This window comes from Scyliorhinus torazame, chromosome 3 (genome assembly GCF_047496885.1).
Source record: "Scyliorhinus torazame isolate Kashiwa2021f chromosome 3, sScyTor2.1, whole genome shotgun sequence".
Classification (NCBI taxonomy): domain Eukaryota; kingdom Metazoa; phylum Chordata; class Chondrichthyes; order Carcharhiniformes; family Scyliorhinidae; genus Scyliorhinus; species Scyliorhinus torazame.
Window position 1 is genome coordinate 299,255,667 of NC_092709.1, and position 21,720 is coordinate 299,277,386.

The following is a 21,720-nucleotide window of genomic DNA, read 5'->3' on the forward strand; positions in this document are numbered from 1 at the left end:
ATGTGATGAAGGAGTAAAGAATGTCTGGGCCATTACTGTCCCATTACTACAGCAAAATCCAGGCCAATGGGTGGAATTTTACCAAACTTTGTCAGAGTGTCAGGCTCTGACTGAAAACCGTGTGTGTATCTCTCCAGAAACATAACCTCATTTTCAGACCAGATTTTTTGACACTCAGTGCCCTGTCACTCTGGCAGGGAGGGGCTTGATAGAATCAGCAAAGCCAGCTCCACAAAGATCGGGACACTGGGCGTCATTCTCCGCCGGCGGGAGTCTCCGTTTTGCCGGCGCCCAGGGGTTTCCCGACGGCGTGGGGCTGCCCCACAATGGGAAACCCCATTGACCGGCCGGTGTAACGGAGCATCCCGCCGGCGGGTCGAGGCAGAAATGTGGCGGGGCAGGATGGAGAATTTTGCTCACTATCTTCAAAGGGCACCCAATCTGTGTTAAAAATATACTCTTCCCCCCACCTCACGGACCAAAGGACCCCCCCCCCCAACCATCCCAGCAGTATTCGGGGCTCACTCCATCCACACCCCACACCATCAGAAAAGTATCGGCGTCACTCTCTCCCCCTTCCCCCTGTGTCTGTTCCTCTCGATTGATTCCCGTTCTTATATAGCTATTGTGAACTTGACGAGTTATGAATATTTAGATCACGTGGCTCAGAAGCCCTTTAACAAGCTTGTGACGTCACTGGCGACGGCCGGGGAAAATTGGGAAACAAAATCTCGACAGTGAGTGACGGGGCACTGAGTGTCAAAAAATCTGCTCTGAAAATGCGGTTATGTTTCTGGAGAGATACACATCGGTTTTCAGTTTTCAATTTCCTGGCGGGATTCTCTGGTCTGCCGGCGCGTTTTCCTGAGCGGTGCGCCCTTGCTGGCAGCAGGATTCTCCGTTCCCGCAGCCGGCCAAAGGGGGTTTCCCATTGTGGCCACCCCACGCCATCGGGAAACCCGCGGGTGTGGTGTGCTGCCGGCGGACCAGAGAATCCTGCCAATGGAGGATTGTGCTACCTGACTCTCGCGAGATTTGGTGCTCACATCGCCATTGCGTCGCGGGCACAATACCCCCCCCCCGCCCACAGTCACATTTTAATGGTCCTAACTTTAGTATCAATGCCGTTTTAGTGTGTGTTATCAGCAAACATTCAAATAAATAAAAATGACAGGATGGCAATTTTGAACAAGTAATTTTTTTTGACATACATTAAAAAACATACATTTAAAAACAGAAATGAACAAAACTAAAAATAGTGCAAAACCCAAATTTAAAAAAAAGCAAAACAATACATATTTGTATGCTGAGGTATTAATTCATGCTATGTAGTTTAACATTGGAGAAGCAAAATTAAGCCTGGAATTTGATACAATTTCTCTGCTTAAAACGGAACACAGCCAAAAAATACATTTTTTCGATCGATTTGTCTTTTTCCACATATTAGTGGTCGAATACTATTACAAACATTTCAGGCTGGCAGATGCTATTGTAACAGATTTGACTGCAAGATCCAAAATTAATGAACTGGGTGAAACTGCTGCACACCCTAGAAAGCTGAGCTGAGGATCCCTAAGCGTTCAGTGGTGATTCTTTGTACCATTTATGAATGAGGACAGTCTCTGACCCCACTCCAAAGCTGCTGCCTTTTACTAATTAAATAAACCTATCATAATTCAGATTAAAATAATCACAATATGCCGGCAACCTAGAAGTCCTTGGCCTGGGAGGCTCTCTTTTATCAAGTTGAAATCCTAGGCTGGAGCTGGACAACCAATAAACAGATGCTGGAGTCATGACCTGAATTCTGATGCTTGATGTTCTGTTGCTGATAAAAATTAGAAATCTTAACATCTAATGCCTCCCTGCGAGCAAGTGAAGCAAAACTTTTAAAAAATAAATTTAGAGTACCCAATTCATTTTTTCCAATTAAGGGGCAATTCAGAGTGGCCAATCCACCCACTCTGCACATCTTTTGGGTTGTGGGGGCGAAACCCATGTAAACACGGGGAGAAAGTGCAAACTCCACACGGACAGTGACCCAGAGCTGGGATCGAACCTGGGACCTCGGCGCCGTGAGGCAGCTGTGCTACCCACTGCGCCACTGTGCTGCCCCAAGTGAAACTAAACTAATCTCAAAAAAGGACATCTGATGCCTCATTTACAGTTAACAGTTTTCTCGCCAAATCACCCAGCAAAATGCTAGGATACGTCTCAACTCTATTTTCATCACAACTCCTCATTATTGTTCCTGTCGGTAAAGTACCATTAGTGATCTACGTCAGTCCACCTGAATAGGTCAGTTGACCTGAAAGACTTCTCCTGAATCCATTCACCAATATTTAAAAAGAAATTCACACACAGGCACACTAGCTTGATAGGGATGCAAGGTTATTTCTTGTCACACATAGCTAGTTCTTGGAGAAAGAGTGCTACAATGAGAATGCCTGCAATGCTTTCACAATTTGAATTTGTTGAATGGCTGGAATCCTGAAGATGATCTCGAATTTAAAAGGCCCACGAGCATCATAAATACCATGGCAAACTAATCCTTTTTTAAAAAGAATTCCAGGGTAAAGTCTGAGGCCGCAACCAGTTAAAATTAACTCAACTATTTTTTTTAATGCTGCCATAAATTTCTACATCAAGGCAACAGAAACCAAGCTGCGCCAAATTCAAAGTCTGCGCTCCTCGTCATTTGCATATTCTGAGGAGCTTCAAATCATTTTAAAAAGAAATAATTTTACTTAATTCTCAGCATAGGCGGGAATATAAAAGTTACCCAGTCAGCCCCTCAGGCCTCTTTCGCCATCCAGTTAGATCCTGGTGAATCTCCACCTTAACTCCATTTACTTCCCTTCGTTTCACAACCCTCAAAACCATTCCCAAGAAAAATCCACCAATCGCCATTTTGAAATTCACAATGTCTTAATTTTGTTTTGTATATGCTCAGGCAACGCTCAGAAAGTTGAGGCTATTAAATTGATTACATAACTAACATGTCATAGTGAATCCCATTCCGCCAGACAGACATTTTGATCACTTCTACAATACGTTCAAAATTGTTTTTCAGTAGATCATGGCCCACTTGCACAACTCTTCAGGATTGAGCAAAGATCGACTCTGCTTATACTGCCTCACTCTAGTGCATTCAACTCTGTCAAGTATAGAACTGACTTGGACAAGGTAACAGAAGAAAAAGTCCAATCACAAAATTTTGTTTTCAATGGTTAATGCAAGTGTATGTAAATGCAATGACATGCCATTCTATAAACTGTGGAAATTGCAGAGACATTTTTGAATATAATGCTTCTCCACTGAGATCTTTCAAAACTAATAGCCTGGCTCCAAATACATTGCAAGGTTCTCTCAATTGCTAATACTTGCTCATACTCGTGTCACATACAGAGATTGTTCACTGCACAACAAATCCAAATGATCCCTCCCACCCAAATGTACTGACCACTTGCAAATGCTCTTCTGCTACATTTCAGAGTCAGGGAAAGACATAGGACAAAAGGGGCATGACCCTAATTAAGAATGTCCTTTTGCAGCAAGGCACAGAATCTACACTGTCAATTCAGAGGAAACAAACACCGAGCAACTCATCCTTTGGTAGTGCAGAACTTGACTATTGCTGAAAAAAGAGGTTTTTGTGTCAAAGCTTTTTGTCTTACATTCATCAGGACATTTTGCAAAAATAAAAATCCAAGGGAGACAACAAATTTATACTGTATGAGAAGAGGGCTGATTGGTTGGTAGGTGGACTCTAATTGGTAGAGGTGTTGCCGTGGAGAATGCACCAGCTGATGGTGACTGACAGTTAATTGCCAAGCATCGTTTAAAATCTAAACCAGACAGCTTGATTCTGATTAATCAAGACATTACCCTGAGGAATGAAACAGCAATGGTTGTTAGCTGAAACAGGTGCAATGTGAATAGATGTTCTTTCGGTCTGCAACAAACAGAGCTCTGTGTTGTTCTTAGCACACTGAGGATTATTTAGTAAATGTTGTTCAATTGTGGAGTCACAGCTAATGTTGGATACTGTGTTTAGAGTTTTGAAAGCACGGGCTGGTTGGGTACGGTCTGTACCTTGCTTGCTGCGAACAGCAGAAGGGACATGCTGTTTGATACAATCTGCCAGTCTTTGAGACATACAACCTACACACCTAGCATCACATTGGCACTGAAATTCATATACCACATTACTCATTTGTGTGATAGGCAGAACATTTGTTTGACTTGACGCCAGTATCCAGTTAGTGGCGAATACCACTCATGTTGCTATTGCATAGTAACAGTATGAAACAGGCAGCTTCACCTGTTGCTCAAATTTTTGTTTCGTTCAGCAATAAACACCTATCAAAAAGAAAGCAGGTGACTGTCACTGCGGTGATCAAACTGGGAGTTGCTTATGCAAGGCACTGCACCCAAGAAGTCCTGGGTAAAATAGTTGCATATTGATTTACTTGCATGTGCCAATGGAGAGAGGAAGTGGGGGGGGGGGCAGCAAGAGGGATGGGGGTGTGAGAGGAAAGTAAGAGGTCTAAGGTATAAAATGTTGTGGTTCACTTCCAAATAATAATATAATAAATCTTTCAAATATAGTTAGCCAGCAACATAAAACACTGATGTCCCAAAGTGAAGCCTTCTGTTGGATTACGGAGGATAAACAATAAAAATGTTAATAGTTGCTTGATAGTACAGAACTTGATTATTGCTGAAAAAAGACTTGTTGCCGAAGCTTTTCAACTTGCACTCACTGGGACAAATGCAAGAAAGCCAAATTTTCAACAATCATAATAATTTATACTACTGGAGAAAAGGGTGGCGACTGGTTGGCAAGTTAACTCTGATTGACTGAGATATTGCCATGGGGAACTATAGGTTCCCAAAACTCTTGGATAATTCAAAAAAGTTGTAAGTCTTGAACATATTCATTTGTTTGCAGAGAATGAGTCTCTACATATGAATGCATTTTGCTTCCAGCAAGCAGAAATGAGCAACGTTCAAATTTGATTGATTATTGCCGGACCTTGGCCAGAATTGACTTGGCCCAACCAATCAGAACTCTTTTTTCCAGTATATAAATTGTTGTGATCATTTGAAATTTGGCATTCTTGTGTTTGTCCTGATGAGTCCAAGAGGAAAAGCTTCAGCAACACATCTCGCTTTTCAGCAAGACTAAAATATTATTAAACTTACATATAGCTAATTATTAATGGAGCTCTCTCCAGTCTGTGTATTTATATATATATAATAAACTAAGCACTGTCTAGTCTATTAGGTTTTTGGTTTATTTTATGTTCCATTGGGGTAAAAATGAAAACAGGAGAGACAACTTGCTGAGCATAAAATTTGAAGCATATTTCTTTTACAGCACGTACGTATGCACCAACGATTAAACTGACATTCATTGATAGCAAATGATATCTGCATATAGAACTCCTTTGAGAAAGAAAATAAAAACAAAATTGCTGGAAAAACTCCAGCAGGTCTGGCAGCATCTGTGGAGAGAGATCCACCAGTCCAACTGTCATACAGGCTCAAAGTGTTAACTCTGTTTCTCTCTCTACAGATGCTGCCAGACCTGCTGGGTTTTTCCAGCATTTTGTTTTTATTTCAGATTTCCAGCATCCACAATATTTTGCTTTTGCTTTCTTTTGAGATAAAGCTTTTTTCTTAATTTTCCAATTATTTTGTTGGTGTCCATGATACTCAAAAGTGTTTCCTAATCCCCAGCCAAGGTTAGGAGCTCACTATCAGAGTATCTATACAGCCAAGCAATAAACATGCACATGGCAACTGAGTAAATTAATTCACAAATGAGCCTGTGTGGGCCTCCATCGGTTATTGGAGTGAAACTTTGAGCTCAATAATGCTACATTGGTCCAGTTTGACTCCAGTGTAGAATGCTTTTGTGGCTCTTAGGATTTTCTCATCTCCCTTCTCTTGTAGGCACTAACTCATGCTGTGGCAGTGTTCCACAGGTGGCAACTGCCTTCTGGTGCCTCATCTACACTTCATGTCGATGAATGTTAACAGGTCAATCATGGCTGAGTTCAATCACGTTTTCACCAGATGTCTGCTTATTTCAGCACAGAAGAGAAACGAGACTGGGACTCATTTTGCTCCTCTTGAGCTTAAAATTATTGAGGCAAATTGGAGGACCCCGCGCCCCAACTGAAATAAGCTATATCAACACAACCCAGAGACTGAAATGCATTCTTCCTAGTCTCCCTGAGTCACATGTGCATTTATACCAGGTGAGCTTTTTGTTAACAGGGCGCCCATGAAGCGGTCATCCATTAATTTACTCACAAGATAGAATGAGGAAACTGCTTTTTAATTTGGCATATACTGTAAATGGCTACTTTCTCTTTAATGTGAAAAAGTAACAAAGCAGAGCTCATTTGAGTCCATTTGTCACAGGGCTTCTCTGGTTCCCTCTTCTAATACTTATGGCCTCAGCGAAATGCACTTTCATTTACTGTGATGCGTTGAAAGGTTTAACTTTTAACTTTCTCTTCTCCTTCACTGGGTGGTATGGTGGCAGGGTGGTTAGCACTGCTTCCTCACAACGTTAGGGACCCCGGTTTGATTCCAACCTTCGATCACTGTCTGTGTGGAGTTTAAACTTTCTCCCCGTATCTGCGTGGGTTTCCTCCGGGTGCTCCGGTTTTCTGTCACAGTCCAAAGATGTGCAGGTTAGGTGGATAGGCCACGCTAAATTGTCCCTTAATGTCCAAAGGTTTGGATGGGGATGTGAGGATAGGACGGGGATGTAGGTAAGGTGTTCCTTTGGAGGGTTGGTGCAGACTTGATGGACCGAATGGTCTCCTTCTGCACTAGGGATGCTATGATTGCTCTGCATTCCCAGCAGTTATGGTCTTTATTTACTAAAACAAAGCAATCCCATCACTACATACCAGCGCTCTGTGTGGAAGTTTTGCTAGTATTATAAAACTATTTCAAAATATAGACAATCATTCAAAATGCAATTCCAGACACCCTTACGTTAACTCTAAACAGCACAGAACGATACAGTACAGTAGATGGCCATTTGACCCATCCGCCTATTCAGACTCTTTGAAAGAGCCATCTAATTAGCCCCAACTCTCATGCTGTTTCCTCATAGCAAGTTGTTCCACTTCAAGCATTTATCCAATTCCCATTTGAAAGTTGTGAAGGAGTAACTGGGAGTGTAATTGTCACAAAATAAAAAGCAGGTGATATGCACTGCACCTCCAGATGAATCGGAATCCATTTTATGCCACTGCGTGTCTGCCTGCTTCCAAAGTCAACAGCACCACCATGTGATATGAAGACATGAAAAGATCCTCTTGTTGAAGCAATTTGGAAGTTTGAATTAAAACAAAACGATCATGTACATATTCTGAATCCCATATGGTGAGTTTTGACTTTTGAGCTCCTGTTGGACGGTTTCCAGTGCCCGTGATGAAGCAGTGTCCATGAATGTGAGACTCCACGCATGGCAGCTCAGCAAATTTGGCCACCCCAGATACGTTTGGAGGATGGGGTGGAGGAGATCATTTGGAGGACTTCTGCCATTTTGTACCTCACAAAAATTATTTTAATATTAATCTTTGCTGGACTTCTTCGGTTTTGTCAAGGACCCGATGATCAGAGCTCGGACAGCACACGCTGTTATAATTTTGACAAGATTATATGAAGTAAGAGCAGGAAGCAGGGGCGGGTTTCTCCGCAAACCGGCGGGGCGGGCAACTCCGGCGCGAAGGAGTGGCGTGAACCACACCGGCGTCGGGCCGCTCCGAAGATGCGGAATAGGCCGGCGCCAGAGTGGTTTGTGCCCCGCCGGCCGGCATGGATGGGGCTTGGCGCCACGCCAACCGGCGCCATAGGGCATCCGCCGGCCGGCGCGGGTTGGCGCATGCGTGGGAGCGCCAGCATGTGCTGGCGTTATCCCAGCGCATGCACAGGGGGGAATCATCTCCGCGTCGGCTATCGCGGAGGATCACAGCATCCGACGCGGAGGAATAGAGTGCCCCCACGGCACAGGCCCGCCCGCGGATCGGTGGGACCCAATCATGGGCCAGGCTGCCGTGGGGGCACCTCCTGGTGCCAGATCCCCCTGCGCCGCCTCGAGGACTCCGGAGGCCGCCAGCGCAGCCAGATACCGCCAGTAAGTACCTACTCTAATTTACGCCGGCGGGACTGGCCACAAATGGGCGGCCACTCAGCCCATTGCGGGCCGGAGAATCGCCAGGGGGGCTGCTGCCAGCGGCTACTGACCGGCGCGGTGCGATTCCCGCCCCCGGAGAATTCGGCAGCCGGCGGGGGTGGGATTCACACCGCCCCCGGCGATTCTCCGACCCGGCCGAGGGGGTCGGAGTATCCCGTCCCAGGCCTTTCGGCCCACTGAGCCTTCCCCACGACTCAGCAAATCATGGCAAATCTGTCTGTGGCCTTAACTCCACTTTCCTACCTGTCCCCCATTATCTTTAATTCAGTTTTTGATCCAAAATCTAATTCAGTAGGAACATATTCAAAGACCCAGCTTCCTCAGTTTTTTGTGGAAAAGAATTCCAAAGGCGAATGATTATCTGAGAAAAAGAAAATTCCTCCTCGTTGTCATAATATACATCAGTACATTATGGTGCAGTCACATACACACACTGATGGACATGCAGTAGGACCAACCAGCATACATAACACCGCAGCCAATTACCAGTGAGAGCACAAGCACTATAAAGACAGGGGACAGGAGATTTCCCGCTCATTCTAGCAGCAGCCAGCTCAGAGCACAGAGCTCACAGCCTGCATCACAGACATTCACCATATGCTGAGTGCCTCACCATAGCAAGTGATAGGAAAGGGTCCACAGTTAAGCTGGTATTGCTTATACCCACGTTTACAGTATGTTAGCATAGTTGAACAGTTAATAAAATAGAGTTACACCACTTCCAGCATTGTTGGCTTGTTTGTGAACCAGAACACCCAACACGACATGGTACAAGGAGTAGCCACAATCTAGCACTTGTGAGACCTACCTGCAACTTCTCAGCATTCCGGCATCCTACAGCATGGAGAACATCAACCCGCCGCCGCCGCCGCTCCGCATCGCTGGCAATCTCGGGGTAAATTGGAAGATATTTAAACAGCGCTTCCAGCTCTTCCTCGAGGCCACGGACAGGGAGAATGCATCGGACACCAGGAAGATTGCCCTTCTTCTCTCCACGGCTGGGCAACATGCCATCCACATCTTTAACTCCCTGAAATTCGTGGACGAAGAGGACAAGACCAAGTACAAGACAGTGCTCCTCAAATTCGACACACACTTCAGTGTTGAAGTCAACGAAAGCTTCGAAAGGTACCTGTTCCAGCAGCGCTTGCAGGGTAAGGACGAGCCTTTCCAATCCTATTTAATACACCTCCGCATCCTCGCGCAATCCTGCGGCTACGGGCCCACCTCCGACTCCATGATACGCAACCAGATTGTGTTTGGGGTCATGTCGGACACCCTGCGTCAGCAGCTCCTTAAAGTTAAGCAACTAACCCTAGCGACTGCCATCGAGACCTGTGTCCTGCATGAGAATGCCACCAGTCGGTACTCCTACATACACGCAGCTAAAACGGAGCGACAAGGGCACCCTGAGGCGGAACGGGTCCAAACGATCGAACACCTCCCGGGCTGCAGTCTGGAGGAGGGCGGCCATTTTGCGCACTTTCCGAGGCCTCCCGCGCTTGTACGCGCCAAACGAGGGGACGGTGACGTGGAGGAACGCGATGCGCAGGCCCGCACCACGCAAGACCATACCATGCATGTGCGGTGGCGCAACGAACGCACTGACATCACGATGTGCGGCAACTGTGGCTCCGCCCACTTAAAGCGGCAATGCCCTGCAAAATCGCGACAGTGCCTACGCTGTGGCAGGCTTGGCCACTATGTTGCCTGCTGTCGAGCAGCCCAGCCTGCCAACTCGCAACGATTTAACCAGCCTCGCAGGAATGTTCGGGCAATCCAACCCACCTTCACCGAGTCCGATCCTGACTTCATGCAGACCAGTGACACCGAGGACAGGGAGCCTTTTCGAGTCGCTGTCATAACCAAGAACAGGCTGTCCCCGAATCGAAAGCACCAGCCGCTGTTGGTGCACAGCATTGATCCGGACGACAAGTGGTGTGCCACCCTGACGGTCAACCGATCCCAGATCAGATTCCGTCTGGACACTGGTGCTTCCGCCAATCTGCTTGCATGGTCAGCATTTCAAACCCTGGGGGTCAAACCAACAATTCTTCCATCCAATTGCCAACTGGTCGACTACAATGGTAACATCATCCCCGCCACTGGGTCATGCCAACTCGAGGTGACGCACAACTCACGAAAAGTCACCCTACCCTTCGAGATCGTGGGCTCCTCAAAGGACTCCCTGCTAGGTGCACAGGCGTGCAAGCTCCTTAACCTTGTGCAGCGCGTACATTCCCTCTCTCCAGAGGACACGTCTGACTTCCAAGATGCGGACTTCAGGGCGCAACTAAGTGCCATCATCACTCAACACCGAGATGTCTTCGAAGGCATGGGCACACTTCCCTACACATACAAAATCCTGCTCAAACAGGACGCCACGCCTGTGGTCCATGCACCTCGCAGAGTCCCAGCACCCCTCAAGGCCCGCCTCAAGCAGCAGCTGCAGGACCTTCAGGACCAAGGAGTGATTTCCAGGGTGATGGAACCAACCGACTGGGTCAGTTCCATGGTGTGCGTCAAGAAGCCTTCCGGCGAGCTCCGGATCTGTATCGACCCGAAGGATTTAAATCGTAACATCATGCGGGAGCATTACCCTATCCCCAAGTGTGAGGAGATCACGTGCGAGATGGCTCGAGCCAACATATTCACCAAGCTGGATGCATCAAAGGGCTTCTGGTATATTCAATTGGACAAGTCCAGCAGAAAGCTGTGTACTTTCAACACCCCATTTGCTACAATAGAATGCCATTTGGAATCATATCAGCATCTGAAGTGTTCCACCGCATCATGGAGCAGATGATGGAGGGCATCGAGGGTGTGCACGTCTATGTGGACGCCATCATCATCTGGAGCATATCAGTCGCCTTCAATGCGTTTTTAAGCGAATACGGGACCAAGGCCCTCGCCTCAACAGAGCCAAATGTTCTTTTGGCCAGACCAAACTCAAGTTTTCAGGAGATCACATCTCCTGGTTGGGTGTGCGGCCGGATGCGGACAAGGTGGCAGCCATCACGGCCATGCAGAAGCCGGCGGATAAGAAGGCGCTGCTCCGGTTCGTAGGAATGGTCAACATTCGAGGGAAGTTCATCCCTAACCTCGCTTCCTACACCATGGCTCTCCGCAACCTAGTTAGGAAGACGACGGACTTCCAGTGGCTTCCCGCCCACCAGCGTGAATGGGAGGAGCTCAAGGTCAAGCTGACCACCGCCCCGGAATTGGCGTTTTCCGATCCTGCAAGGGAGACGAAAATATCAGCGGACGCTAGCCAATCTGGAATAGGGGCGGTGCTCCTGCAACGAGATGACGCCTCGCCATGGGCCCCTGTTGCCTATGCGTCACGGGCCATGACCCCCACAGAGCAGCGCTATGCGCAAATCGAGAAGGAGTGCCTAGGCCTGTTGACCGGTGTCGACAAATTCCATAACTACGTGTGTGGCCTTCCCCAGTTCACTGTGGAGACCGACCATCGCCCGCTGGTCGGCATCATCCAAAAAGACCTCAATGACATGACCCGTCGCCTACAACGCATTCTTCTCAAGCTCCGGAGATACGATTTCCAGCTCGTGTACACACCGGGTAAGGACCTGATCATAGCCGACGCTCTGTCCAGGGCAGTCACCACTCCGTCCGACCCAGAGGGGTTCGTTTGCCAAGTCGACGCCCATGTGGCCTTCACGGCCGCCCATCTGCCGGCCACGGATGAACGTCTAACCCACATTCGCCGTGAGACTGCGGCTGACCCCCTGCTACAACGTGTGATGCGCCACATGACTGACGGATGGCTCAAGGGACAATGCCCGCAGTTCTATATTATTTGAGATGATCTGGCAGTTGTTGATGGCGTCCTCCTGAAGCTGGACCGCATCGTGATCCCACACATCATGCATCACTTGGTTTTAGAGCAGCTGCATGAGGGCCCTCTCGGCGTAGAGAAGTGCCGACGGAGGGCTCGAGAGCTGTCTACTGGCCTGGCATAAATGAGGACATTGCCAACACTGTGCTCAATTGCCCCACCTGTCAGCGGTTCCAGCCGGCCCAACCACGGGAGACCTTTCAGCCCCATGAGTTGGTCATGTACCCTTGGTCTAAGGTAGACATGGACCTGTTCCATGCTTTCGGCAGGGACTATGTTCTCATAGTTGATTATTTTTCCAGCTATCCCGAGGTTGTATGCCTGCACGACATCACGTCATCGGCTGTTATCCGTGCCTGCAAGGAGACCTTTGCTCGTCACGGCATCCCACTCACTGTGATGTCGGACAATGGCCCCTGCTTCACGAGCCAGGAATGGTCTAACTTCGACAGCAGGTACAACTTTGTACACGTGACGTCCAGTCCCCTGAACCCCAGTCAAAAGGCAAAGCAGAAAAGGGTGTGCACACCTTGTTTTTCTTTTCTCTGCACCTGGCACCTTCCCGTGTATATAGACTAGCCTCATGTACATAGTTATGTAAATACTGCACACACAAGGTCAGATACATTCATTACACGTTATTTCTCACATAGGCATATGTTCTTTGTAAAAAAGGGGGATGTCATAATATACATCAGTACATTATGGTGCAATCACATACACACACTGATGGACATGCAATAGGACCAACCAGCATACATAACACCGCAGCCAATCACCAGTGAGAGCACAAGCACTATAAAGACAGGGGGCAGGAGAGTTCCCGCTCATTCTAGCAGCAGCCAGCTCAGAGCACAGAGCTCACAGTCTGCATCACAGACATTCACCATGTGCTGAGTGCCTCACCATAGCAAGTGATAGGAAAGGGTCCACAGTTAAGCTGGTATTGCTTATACCCACGTTTACAGTGTGTTAGCATAGTTGAACAGTTAATAAAATAGAGTTACGCCACTTCCAGCATTGTTGGCTTGTTTGTGAACCAGAACACCCAACACGACACTCAACTCTTTCCTAAATGGCAGACGCCTTGGCCGGAATTCTCCGGCTGTTGAGATTCTCTGTTCCGCCGGCAGCACCTCGCCGCCTGCGAGTTCCCGGTGGCGTGGGGTGGCTTCAATGGGAAATCCCATTGACAAGCGGCGGGATTAGAGAATCCCGCCATCAGTGAATGGCACACTGCCGAGAAACATGCGGCTGGGGGACTGGTGAAATCAGCCCCTTATTTTTAAACTGCACCCGCTTGTTCTAGTTTCCGTGAAAAGAAACATCCTCCCAGCTTTTAACCTGGCAAGGCCCCAGTTTGACAACCCGAAAATGGCTAATTTATCCTGATTCTCTGTTTCCTTGTAGTTAGCCAATTCTCCATCCATGCTTATACATCACCCTCCCAACACCATGAGCTTTTAATATGTCAGTAACCTTTTGTGTGGCACTTTATCGAATATCTTTTTAAGCTACAATGGTGCAAGTCAGGAGTGAAATGGAAACCCTCCACTTGTCTGAATGAGTGCAGCTCAAACAACATTCAGGAAGCTCAACACCATCCAGGACAAAGCAGTTGTTTTATCTGCACTCCAAACACCACCTTAAACATTCACTCCCTCCACCAATGATGCACAGTAGCAGCACTGCATACCGTCTACAAGATGCACTGCTGCAATGCTCCAAGGCTCCTTTGACAGCACCTTCATTAACACATAAAAGAACAAACAAAGTCACATGCAGGTGGGAACACCACCATCTGCAAGTGCTCCTCCAAGCCACACGCCAACCTGACTTGGGACTACATTGTCGTTCCTTCACTGTTGCTGGGTCAAAATCTTGGAGCTTCCTTTATAACAACACCGTAAGTGTAACTACATTGCATGGACTGCAGCGTTTTAAGAAGGCAGCTCACTGCCATCTTTTCAAGGGAAATTAGGGATGAGCAACAAATGTTGGCCTAACTAGTGATGCTCAAATCTGAGTAACGAGTAAAACAAATTCAGGGCCCGAAGATATCCATTTGCATATTAAAAGGGACCTATCCCCGAAACAGGATTGGTATTTTGGGTGTTAATGATGGGTGCCTTTCAAGGTAGCACTGGCCCTATCATTGTGGTTAATGGGGCAATGCAGCTATCAACTCTATTTTCAGGCAGTTACTGCCCTGCTAATGCCATGTGAAAACAAGTTAAAATTAACCTCCATCCCCACGCTGACTTCAATATCCCACTCCCTACGGAACACCAGAGTGCAAAGAATGAGAATTTCAGACTTGCAATGATATTATCACTCAAATCGCCACGAGATTTTGAGGATTGGAGCTAAAGGCAGAACTAAATACTAGCCTCTAGTTGTGCTGCAACAATGCAAAAGGAAAAGTGGAAGTGTCACGTGGAGCAGTGTTCGACACTTGCACACCATTAAAATAGGAGTGGCTGCTGCCAAATCCATTCGTTAAATTGTTTAGATCTTGGACTTATCTGTGCCAAAACCTGGTCATCGTTGCTTGAGGAAACAAAACTGGCCATGCTTCAAAAGACTTAACCAACAGCAAGAATGCACTCTCAATCACTCTCCAAGATAAACCTCTGGTGTCCTATTGCTTTGTCAAGAGCCTACCACCTGACAAGGCCCTTGGCAACATCAAAAGTGATATTGGTGGCTATAATTGTATTAATCTTCATACAAACAGTTGGCCAGGAAGCCTTGTTCATAAATGCTCCCAACTGTAGGTTATAATACATAGGGTACAGTATTCTCCTCCCCCCTGTTAACAGGAGTCATTGGACGCTTCATGCAATTGAATGATGTCAATAACAATTACCAATCACTGTCAGATGGTTGAACGATAATCATGGTGTTTACCACGAAACAGCGCGGTCAACACATATCTCACTGAAATGATTCGCCGAGCACTTATTGTGCGAGCTAACTCAGTCAGCATTTATTACACGAGTTATCACAGAGTCTGTAGTGTGTTATGAGGCACTAAGGCGGCAACATGCTGTGGTGTTCAAAATCAGAAGCTGAAGAATGGAATTTTTACCATTTTGTAACATTAAAAAAGACAGACTTGCATTTATATAGCGCCTTGCATACCTCAGGGCATCCCAAAGCTCTTAATAGCCGATGAAGTACTTATGAGGTGCAGTCAAGTTTGTAACGTAGGAAAGGTGACAGACAATTTGTGCACAGCAAGCTCCCACAACAGCAATGCGATAATGAGCAGATAACATGTTTATCATTGTTTCAACCCCAAGATACCCAACTGCTTTGAGCACACTCCAGACTATGCATCATCTGACATAATAATCAGAGTTAGAGCCATTCCCAAACATGTTTCACTTCTGGCTTTGCTAGCAGAAGTATCATGAAGATGGCTCTCCGAGCACATCATGTGACTCAGCCAGAAATAATACTGGGAATAATTTTACTGGTTGATGCAGGTAAACTATTTGAGAAAAGAAAATTAATAATTACGTTAAATGAATTGTAGACTTGCAGTCTAAATAGAATACTGTAAACTCATGGGAATGTCCTCCCGTTAACAATATATTAGCAGGTATTTCACATTTAAGCCATATTGTCCCTTCATAGCTTTAGATACTGGATCTCCTGTAGCCCATTTTAGTGTATGAGGCCAAGTCAAGTCTTCATTTAGCTTTTAACAATCATAGCATTGGGATATGGTCAAGAGCCGGGAGTGCCGCTCTGGTGCCCGGGCACCACCATCTCACACTTCAATCAAAATGCAACATTGATCAAAACCTGCACATTCAGTCACTTAACCGAAATGCATAATTTCAGAATCTTCTGGAAGAAATTGTTTTAGAAGCTGAGTAAATTAAAATGTTCTGCTTTGTACAAAAAGGACATGCATTTGACGTTCCGATGTAAACTCGGTATATTTTGTTTTTCCTTGTTTCCTTTCCTAGAATTAGAGCAATTAGAAAGAGTGTATAAAACAAAAGAAAAAGGTCAACTTAAAACCAGCCCCGCATGAAGTAATTGATTTTCAAGCCTGGCATAGAACGTGCTTCCTATTGTCCTGCCAGGCCATCTGCTGAGTGTCACCTTCTGCCAATTGCTTAGCAAGACGGCTGTCACAATGGCAGAACAAATAAAGCACAGAGCGCACACATACACACACGCAGCACAATACCAGGCTAGCTCCAGCCCTCCACAAACCATGGGTTGGTGTGCTGTCAATGGATCAACTACAATCAAAAGCACAGGAGGGGGAAAGGGAGGCTTGGCACTCGAATGAAAGAATGCACCCCGAAAATGATTCTCTGCATGCTGGGACTTATCTTTCTGTTTTTTAAAAATCTAATACATTCCTCTTTCTTCCAGTAAAGAGTCTTTTTTTTTTCATTTTTAAAAAAAGACGGCACCTTCCTACATTTTGTTCCTCCTTCTTCCTGTTTTCTTGTTTTCCCCCCCGTTTATTTTTTTCTTTTTTAAGCAGTTAGTTTCTGGATGGTTTTGTTATAATACTGCGTGATGGTGGGGGTCAGCGGGTTCCAGTTATTGGCGTGAAGCTCGATGACTTCGAGGAGGAGGGATCGCGTCAACGCCGATTCCGAGGGGCCCAGCATCTTGTCGCGTGCTGCTGCTAGCAGCTCTGTCATCATCTCTGGCAGCTGTTCCTCCAGCAGCTTGCCTGTGCTCTGCAGCTGTCAAATGGGTCAAAGGTTATAGGTCAAAGTTTACACTGTCACATCACTTGAAAGGACTATAAGCAATGATTAAGACAAGTCAGAGATGGAGATTAAAAATCATTTTAAAGGCAATTTTATATCCCCGTGCTACCCCCATGCTCTCTTTTTTACTTGTACTCTAAATGATGCCTGCTGATAGGGTTTAATCCTTTAGTTTAGGGAGCAGAAAGTGTCGGCAGTAGATACAACCCTGATGGTTCAAGTGACCAAATGCATGATTCACTGAGGCACCAAGCAATAGAGACGACAAGGGTCCTTCGTTAAAATTCTGGCCTATGCTAATCCCAAGTAAAGTGACAGTCAGGACACTACATTGGACTTCACATTGGGAGTTGAGGGAGAAAGGCAAAGTCAGCCTTGGTTTCCCCTCCTGATTGTTATGCCGTGACCCCTGCATGTGTGAAGAAAAAACATTTGGGTGTTGCTGATGATGCACTTTGTGAATAAATAGTCTTCCACCACTCGTTGCCTGGAGTCGTACAGCCTGACGTATTGGTGGGATAAGACCAGAAGACATAGGTGCAGAATTAGGCCATTTGGCCCATTGGATCTGCACTGCCATTCAATCATGGCTGATAGGTTTCTCATCCCCATACTCATGCCTTCTCTGCATAACCCCTGATCCCCTTACTAATCCCCTTACTAGGGGCTTTTCACAGTAACTTCATTTGAAGCCTTCTTGTGACAATAAGCGATTTTCATTTCATTTTTCATCAAGAATCTATTTCCGTCTTAAAGACATTCAGTGATTTGGCCTTCACAGCCTTCTACGGCAAGGAGTTCCACAGATTCACCACCCTCTGTCTGAAGAAATTCATCCCCATGATTCAAATGAAAACAGCACAGAAAATTCTGCGGTCAGAAACAACCCATTAAATGAGGGGAGGGTTCATATTAATTTGAAGATAAGGCTTCATTGCACCAATCTACTTACAATTGTAATGCATTACACAAAAAGATATTGAAAATGAAATGAAAATCGCTTATTGTCACAAGTAGGCTTCAAATGAAGTTACTGTGAAAAGCCCCTAGTCGCCACATTCCGGCGCCTGTTCGGGGAGGCTGGTACGGGAATTGAACCGTGCTGCTGGCCTGCCTTGGTCTGCTTTCAAAGCCAGCGATTTAGACCTGTGCCAAACCAGCCCCTATTGGTACTTTCTCTGATCAGAACAGCTAGCTATTTTTGTCAGCTTAGCTTTCCCCCATGCTCCTCTGCATCATGCAACACTGTCTGAGAGGATAAGACGTAGGAACAGAAGTAGGCCATTTGGCCCTTTTAGTCTGCTCCGCCATTCAATTAGGTCATGACGGATCTGATGATAATCCTTAAAGCCACTTTCCCGCCTTATGCCCATAACTCTTCATTCCCTTATTGATTAAAAATCTGTCGATCTCAGCCGTGAACATATAGAATCAAAGAGGTCTACAGCGCATAAAAGGCCCTTTGGCCCATCACGTCTTTGTCGGTCAAAAACAAACACCTAACTATTCAATCCCATTTTCTAGCATTTGGCCCATAGCCTTGTATATCTTATGTACATCTAAATTCTTCTTAAATGTTATGAGGGTCACTGCCTCCACCATCCTTTCAGGCAGTGAGTTCCAGACTCCCTTGCGTGAAAAGGTTTTTCCTCATGTCCACTCTAGATTTCCTGCCCCTTACTTTAAATCTATGATCCCTCCTCCAAGGTGAAAAGTTTTCCTGTCTACTCTATCTATACCCCTCATAATTTTATACATCTCAATCATGTCCCCCCTCAGTCTCCTCTGTTCCAAGGAACGCAACCCCAGTCTATCCACTCTCTCTTCAAAGCTAGAACTCTCCAGCCCAGGCATCATCCTGGTAAATCTCCTCTGCACTCTTTCAAGTCCTATCACATCCCTCCTATAATGTGGATTCCAGAACTGCATACAATACTCTAGCTGTGGTCGAACCAACATTTTATACAGTTCCAGCATAACCTCCCGACTCTTAAACTCTATGACTTGGCTAATAAAGGCAAGTATACCATATGCATTCTTAACCACCTGCTCTACTATCTCAAGGGACCAGTGTACATGCACACCATGGTGCTTCCCAGGTTCTGCTGTTCATCAGGTATTCCCTTGCCTTGTTTGTCCTGCCCAAGTGCATCACCTCACACTTGTTCGGGCTGAATTCCATTTGTCACTGATCAGCCCATCAGACCAGCACATCTATATCTTCCTACAATCTAAAATATTTAACGAGCTAGCCTCAACAGCTCTCTGCGGTAAAGAATGCCACAGATTCACTGAGCGAAGAAATTCCTTCTCATCTCTGACTTAAATGGGTGTCCCCTTACTCTGAGATTATGCTCTCTGGTCCTAAACTCTCCCACAAGGGGAAACGATCTCTCAGCATCTACCCTGTCAAGTCCCCTGAGAAGCCAATATGTCTCAATAAGGTTGTCCCTCATTCTTATAAAGTCCAATGAGTATAGGCCCAATCTACTCAACCTCTACTCATAAGAAAATCCCATGATATGCAGGATCAACCTAGTGAACCTTTTCTGGACTACCTCCAATGTCAGCATATATTTCCATGGATAAGGGGATCAAAACTGTTCACAGTATTCCAGGTGTGGTCTAACTAGTGCCTTGAATAGCTTTAGCAGGACGTACCTATTTTTATACACCATTCCCTTGAAATAAAGGCCAAAATTACATTCTGGAATTGCCTGAACGTAGAAAATAGAAGCAGAAGGAGGCAATTTGGCCCTTCGAGTCTGCTTCGCCATTCATTATGATCGTGGCTGATCATCAAGTTCAATATCCTGATCCCGCCTTCCCTCCATATCCCTTAATCCCTTTAGCCCCAAGAGCTATATCTAATTTCATCTTGAAATTACACAACGTTTTGGCCTCAACTCCTTTCTGTGGCAGCGAATTCCACAGATTCACCACTCTCTGGGTGAAGAGATTTCTCCTCACCTCAGTCCTAAAAGGTTTACCCCTTTTCCTCAAGCTATGACCCCTAGTTCTGGACTCCCCCACCATCGGGAACATTCTTTCTGAATCTACCCTGTCTAATCCGGTTAGAATTTTGTAAGTTTCTATGAGATCCTCTCTCACTCTTCTGAACTTCAATGAATATAATCCTAAACGATTTAGTCTCTCCTCATATGACAGTCCCACCAACTCAGGAATCAGCCTGGTAAAACTTCGCTGCACATCCTTCCTCAGATAAGGACAGCAAAACTGCAGACAATACTCCAGGTGTGATACTCACCAATTCCCTATACAATTTCAGTAAAAATTCAGTAAAACATCTCTATTCCTATACTCAAATCCTCTCGCTATGAGGGCCAACATACCATTTGCCTTCTTACTGCCTGTTGTACCTGCGCGCTTACTTTCATTGACTGATGCACGAGGTCACCAAGGTCTCGCTAAGTATCCACCTCTCTCAATTTACATCCATTCAAATAATAACCTGCATGCTAACCTTTTGTGATTTATGCACGAAAACCCCCAAATCTTGTTCTACAGCAGTCCATATCCATTCAAATAATATTCTCTGCTCCTTTATTCTTCCTACCAAGGTGTATAACTTCACGTTTCCTACATTATATTTCATCAGCCAAGCATGCCCACTCACTGAACCTGTCTATATCCCTCTGTAGACTCTTTGGGTCATCCTCGCCACTTACCTTCCCACCTATCTTTGTGTCATCAGGCTGAAAAACTATTTTGCAGGTTGCTACTACCATTTGCTAGTAATTACTCAAGTGCAACCAGCAGTGATGGGCTTGATTTTTCCTCCTTCACCTTTGCCTACACATTGGGAAGCATTACACTCAGCTACTCTCCCTTGGTCTAAAAAACCCACCTTACGAAAAGTATCAGGTGTGAAGTTATGTCCGATGCCTTTGTGTTGAGGCAAAATCACTCCACACTATCAATATCCAAAACCTAGACCTATCTTGACCAAAACGTAGGCTCTGGCCTCAAGAGTTACATGATTGCCAGGTTTAATCAGATCATGTAAATTTGACAAGGGTAGGGTGGAAACACCTATACTTCACTGTTTTACCGTGCTTTCAGCCGTCCCAGCTAATGAGCAGTGTGGCAGAAGACAGCGTAACTGGTTAGTGATGATGATGCAAATAGGGGTTAGCATTGCCTTCCTTCTCTGTGATCTCTGTGAATGGCCATTAATTATAGCCTCACAAAGGTTCACCACTCAGATTGAAGGTTGATTTTCTTACCCGCCATTGACCCACAAACCCATCTGCCTCATGGCTCTTGCATGGCAAAGCCCAATATGAAAGATCATAAAACAGAATTGGCTGTTGGACTGCAGATAGTATAGCCATGTCGTTATGAATCACTGCCATGAAAACGTGAAATAAAAACCTACCTCCATCGAGCAACACAGAACAGCATCTTCTTTGACATCTTGTGATTGCAACAGCTAATGCGTAGAGGCAAAATCCGATTATAGGAAGGAAACAAGAGAAAATAGGTACAATTAACTTCATATAAATTTAAAGATAGAATATACCAAGCTACTTCCAATAACATGATACTACAGAGAGGCACTTTCACCAATCATTTGCAATTTGTGGTGCAGAGTGACTTATAGGCGAGAGCCATTTCTCTTATAATCACTTTTTCTTAAGGATCTCCTCTACTCTGTAATCTAATTTATGCATTAAAACTTTCAATTTTCTGCTTTGTTTTCTCTTAATGAAATGAATGAAATGAGAATCGCTTATTGTCACAAGTAGGCTTCAAATGAAGTTACGGTGAAAGCCCCTAGTCGCCACATTCCGGCACCTGTTCGGGGAGGCTGGTAATGGAAAAGGTATCTCTTAAGAATAACTTCTGCCTGGCTTAAACTCACG

At 45.7% G+C, this 21,720-nt stretch overlaps 1 protein-coding gene across 3 annotated transcripts in view; it reads right to left on the bottom strand.

Annotated features, from left to right (window-relative positions):
• Positions 1 to 1,182: 1,182 nt before the first annotated feature.
• ctif (CBP80/20-dependent translation initiation factor) overlaps positions 1,183 to 21,720 on the bottom strand; it is a 455,795-nt gene continuing 435,257 nt past the window's right edge. For all 3 annotated transcript variants that reach the window (XM_072497444.1, XM_072497443.1, XM_072497442.1), the window contains 2 exons: positions 21,234 to 21,287; positions 1,183 to 16,807 (listed from right to left, as the gene is read on the bottom strand). In XM_072497444.1, the coding sequence (XP_072353545.1) occupies positions 16,592 to 16,807; positions 21,234 to 21,287 (270 nt within the window). In that variant the 3' untranslated portion in view covers positions 1,183 to 16,591. The remainder of the gene's footprint in view (positions 16,808 to 21,233; positions 21,288 to 21,720) is intronic.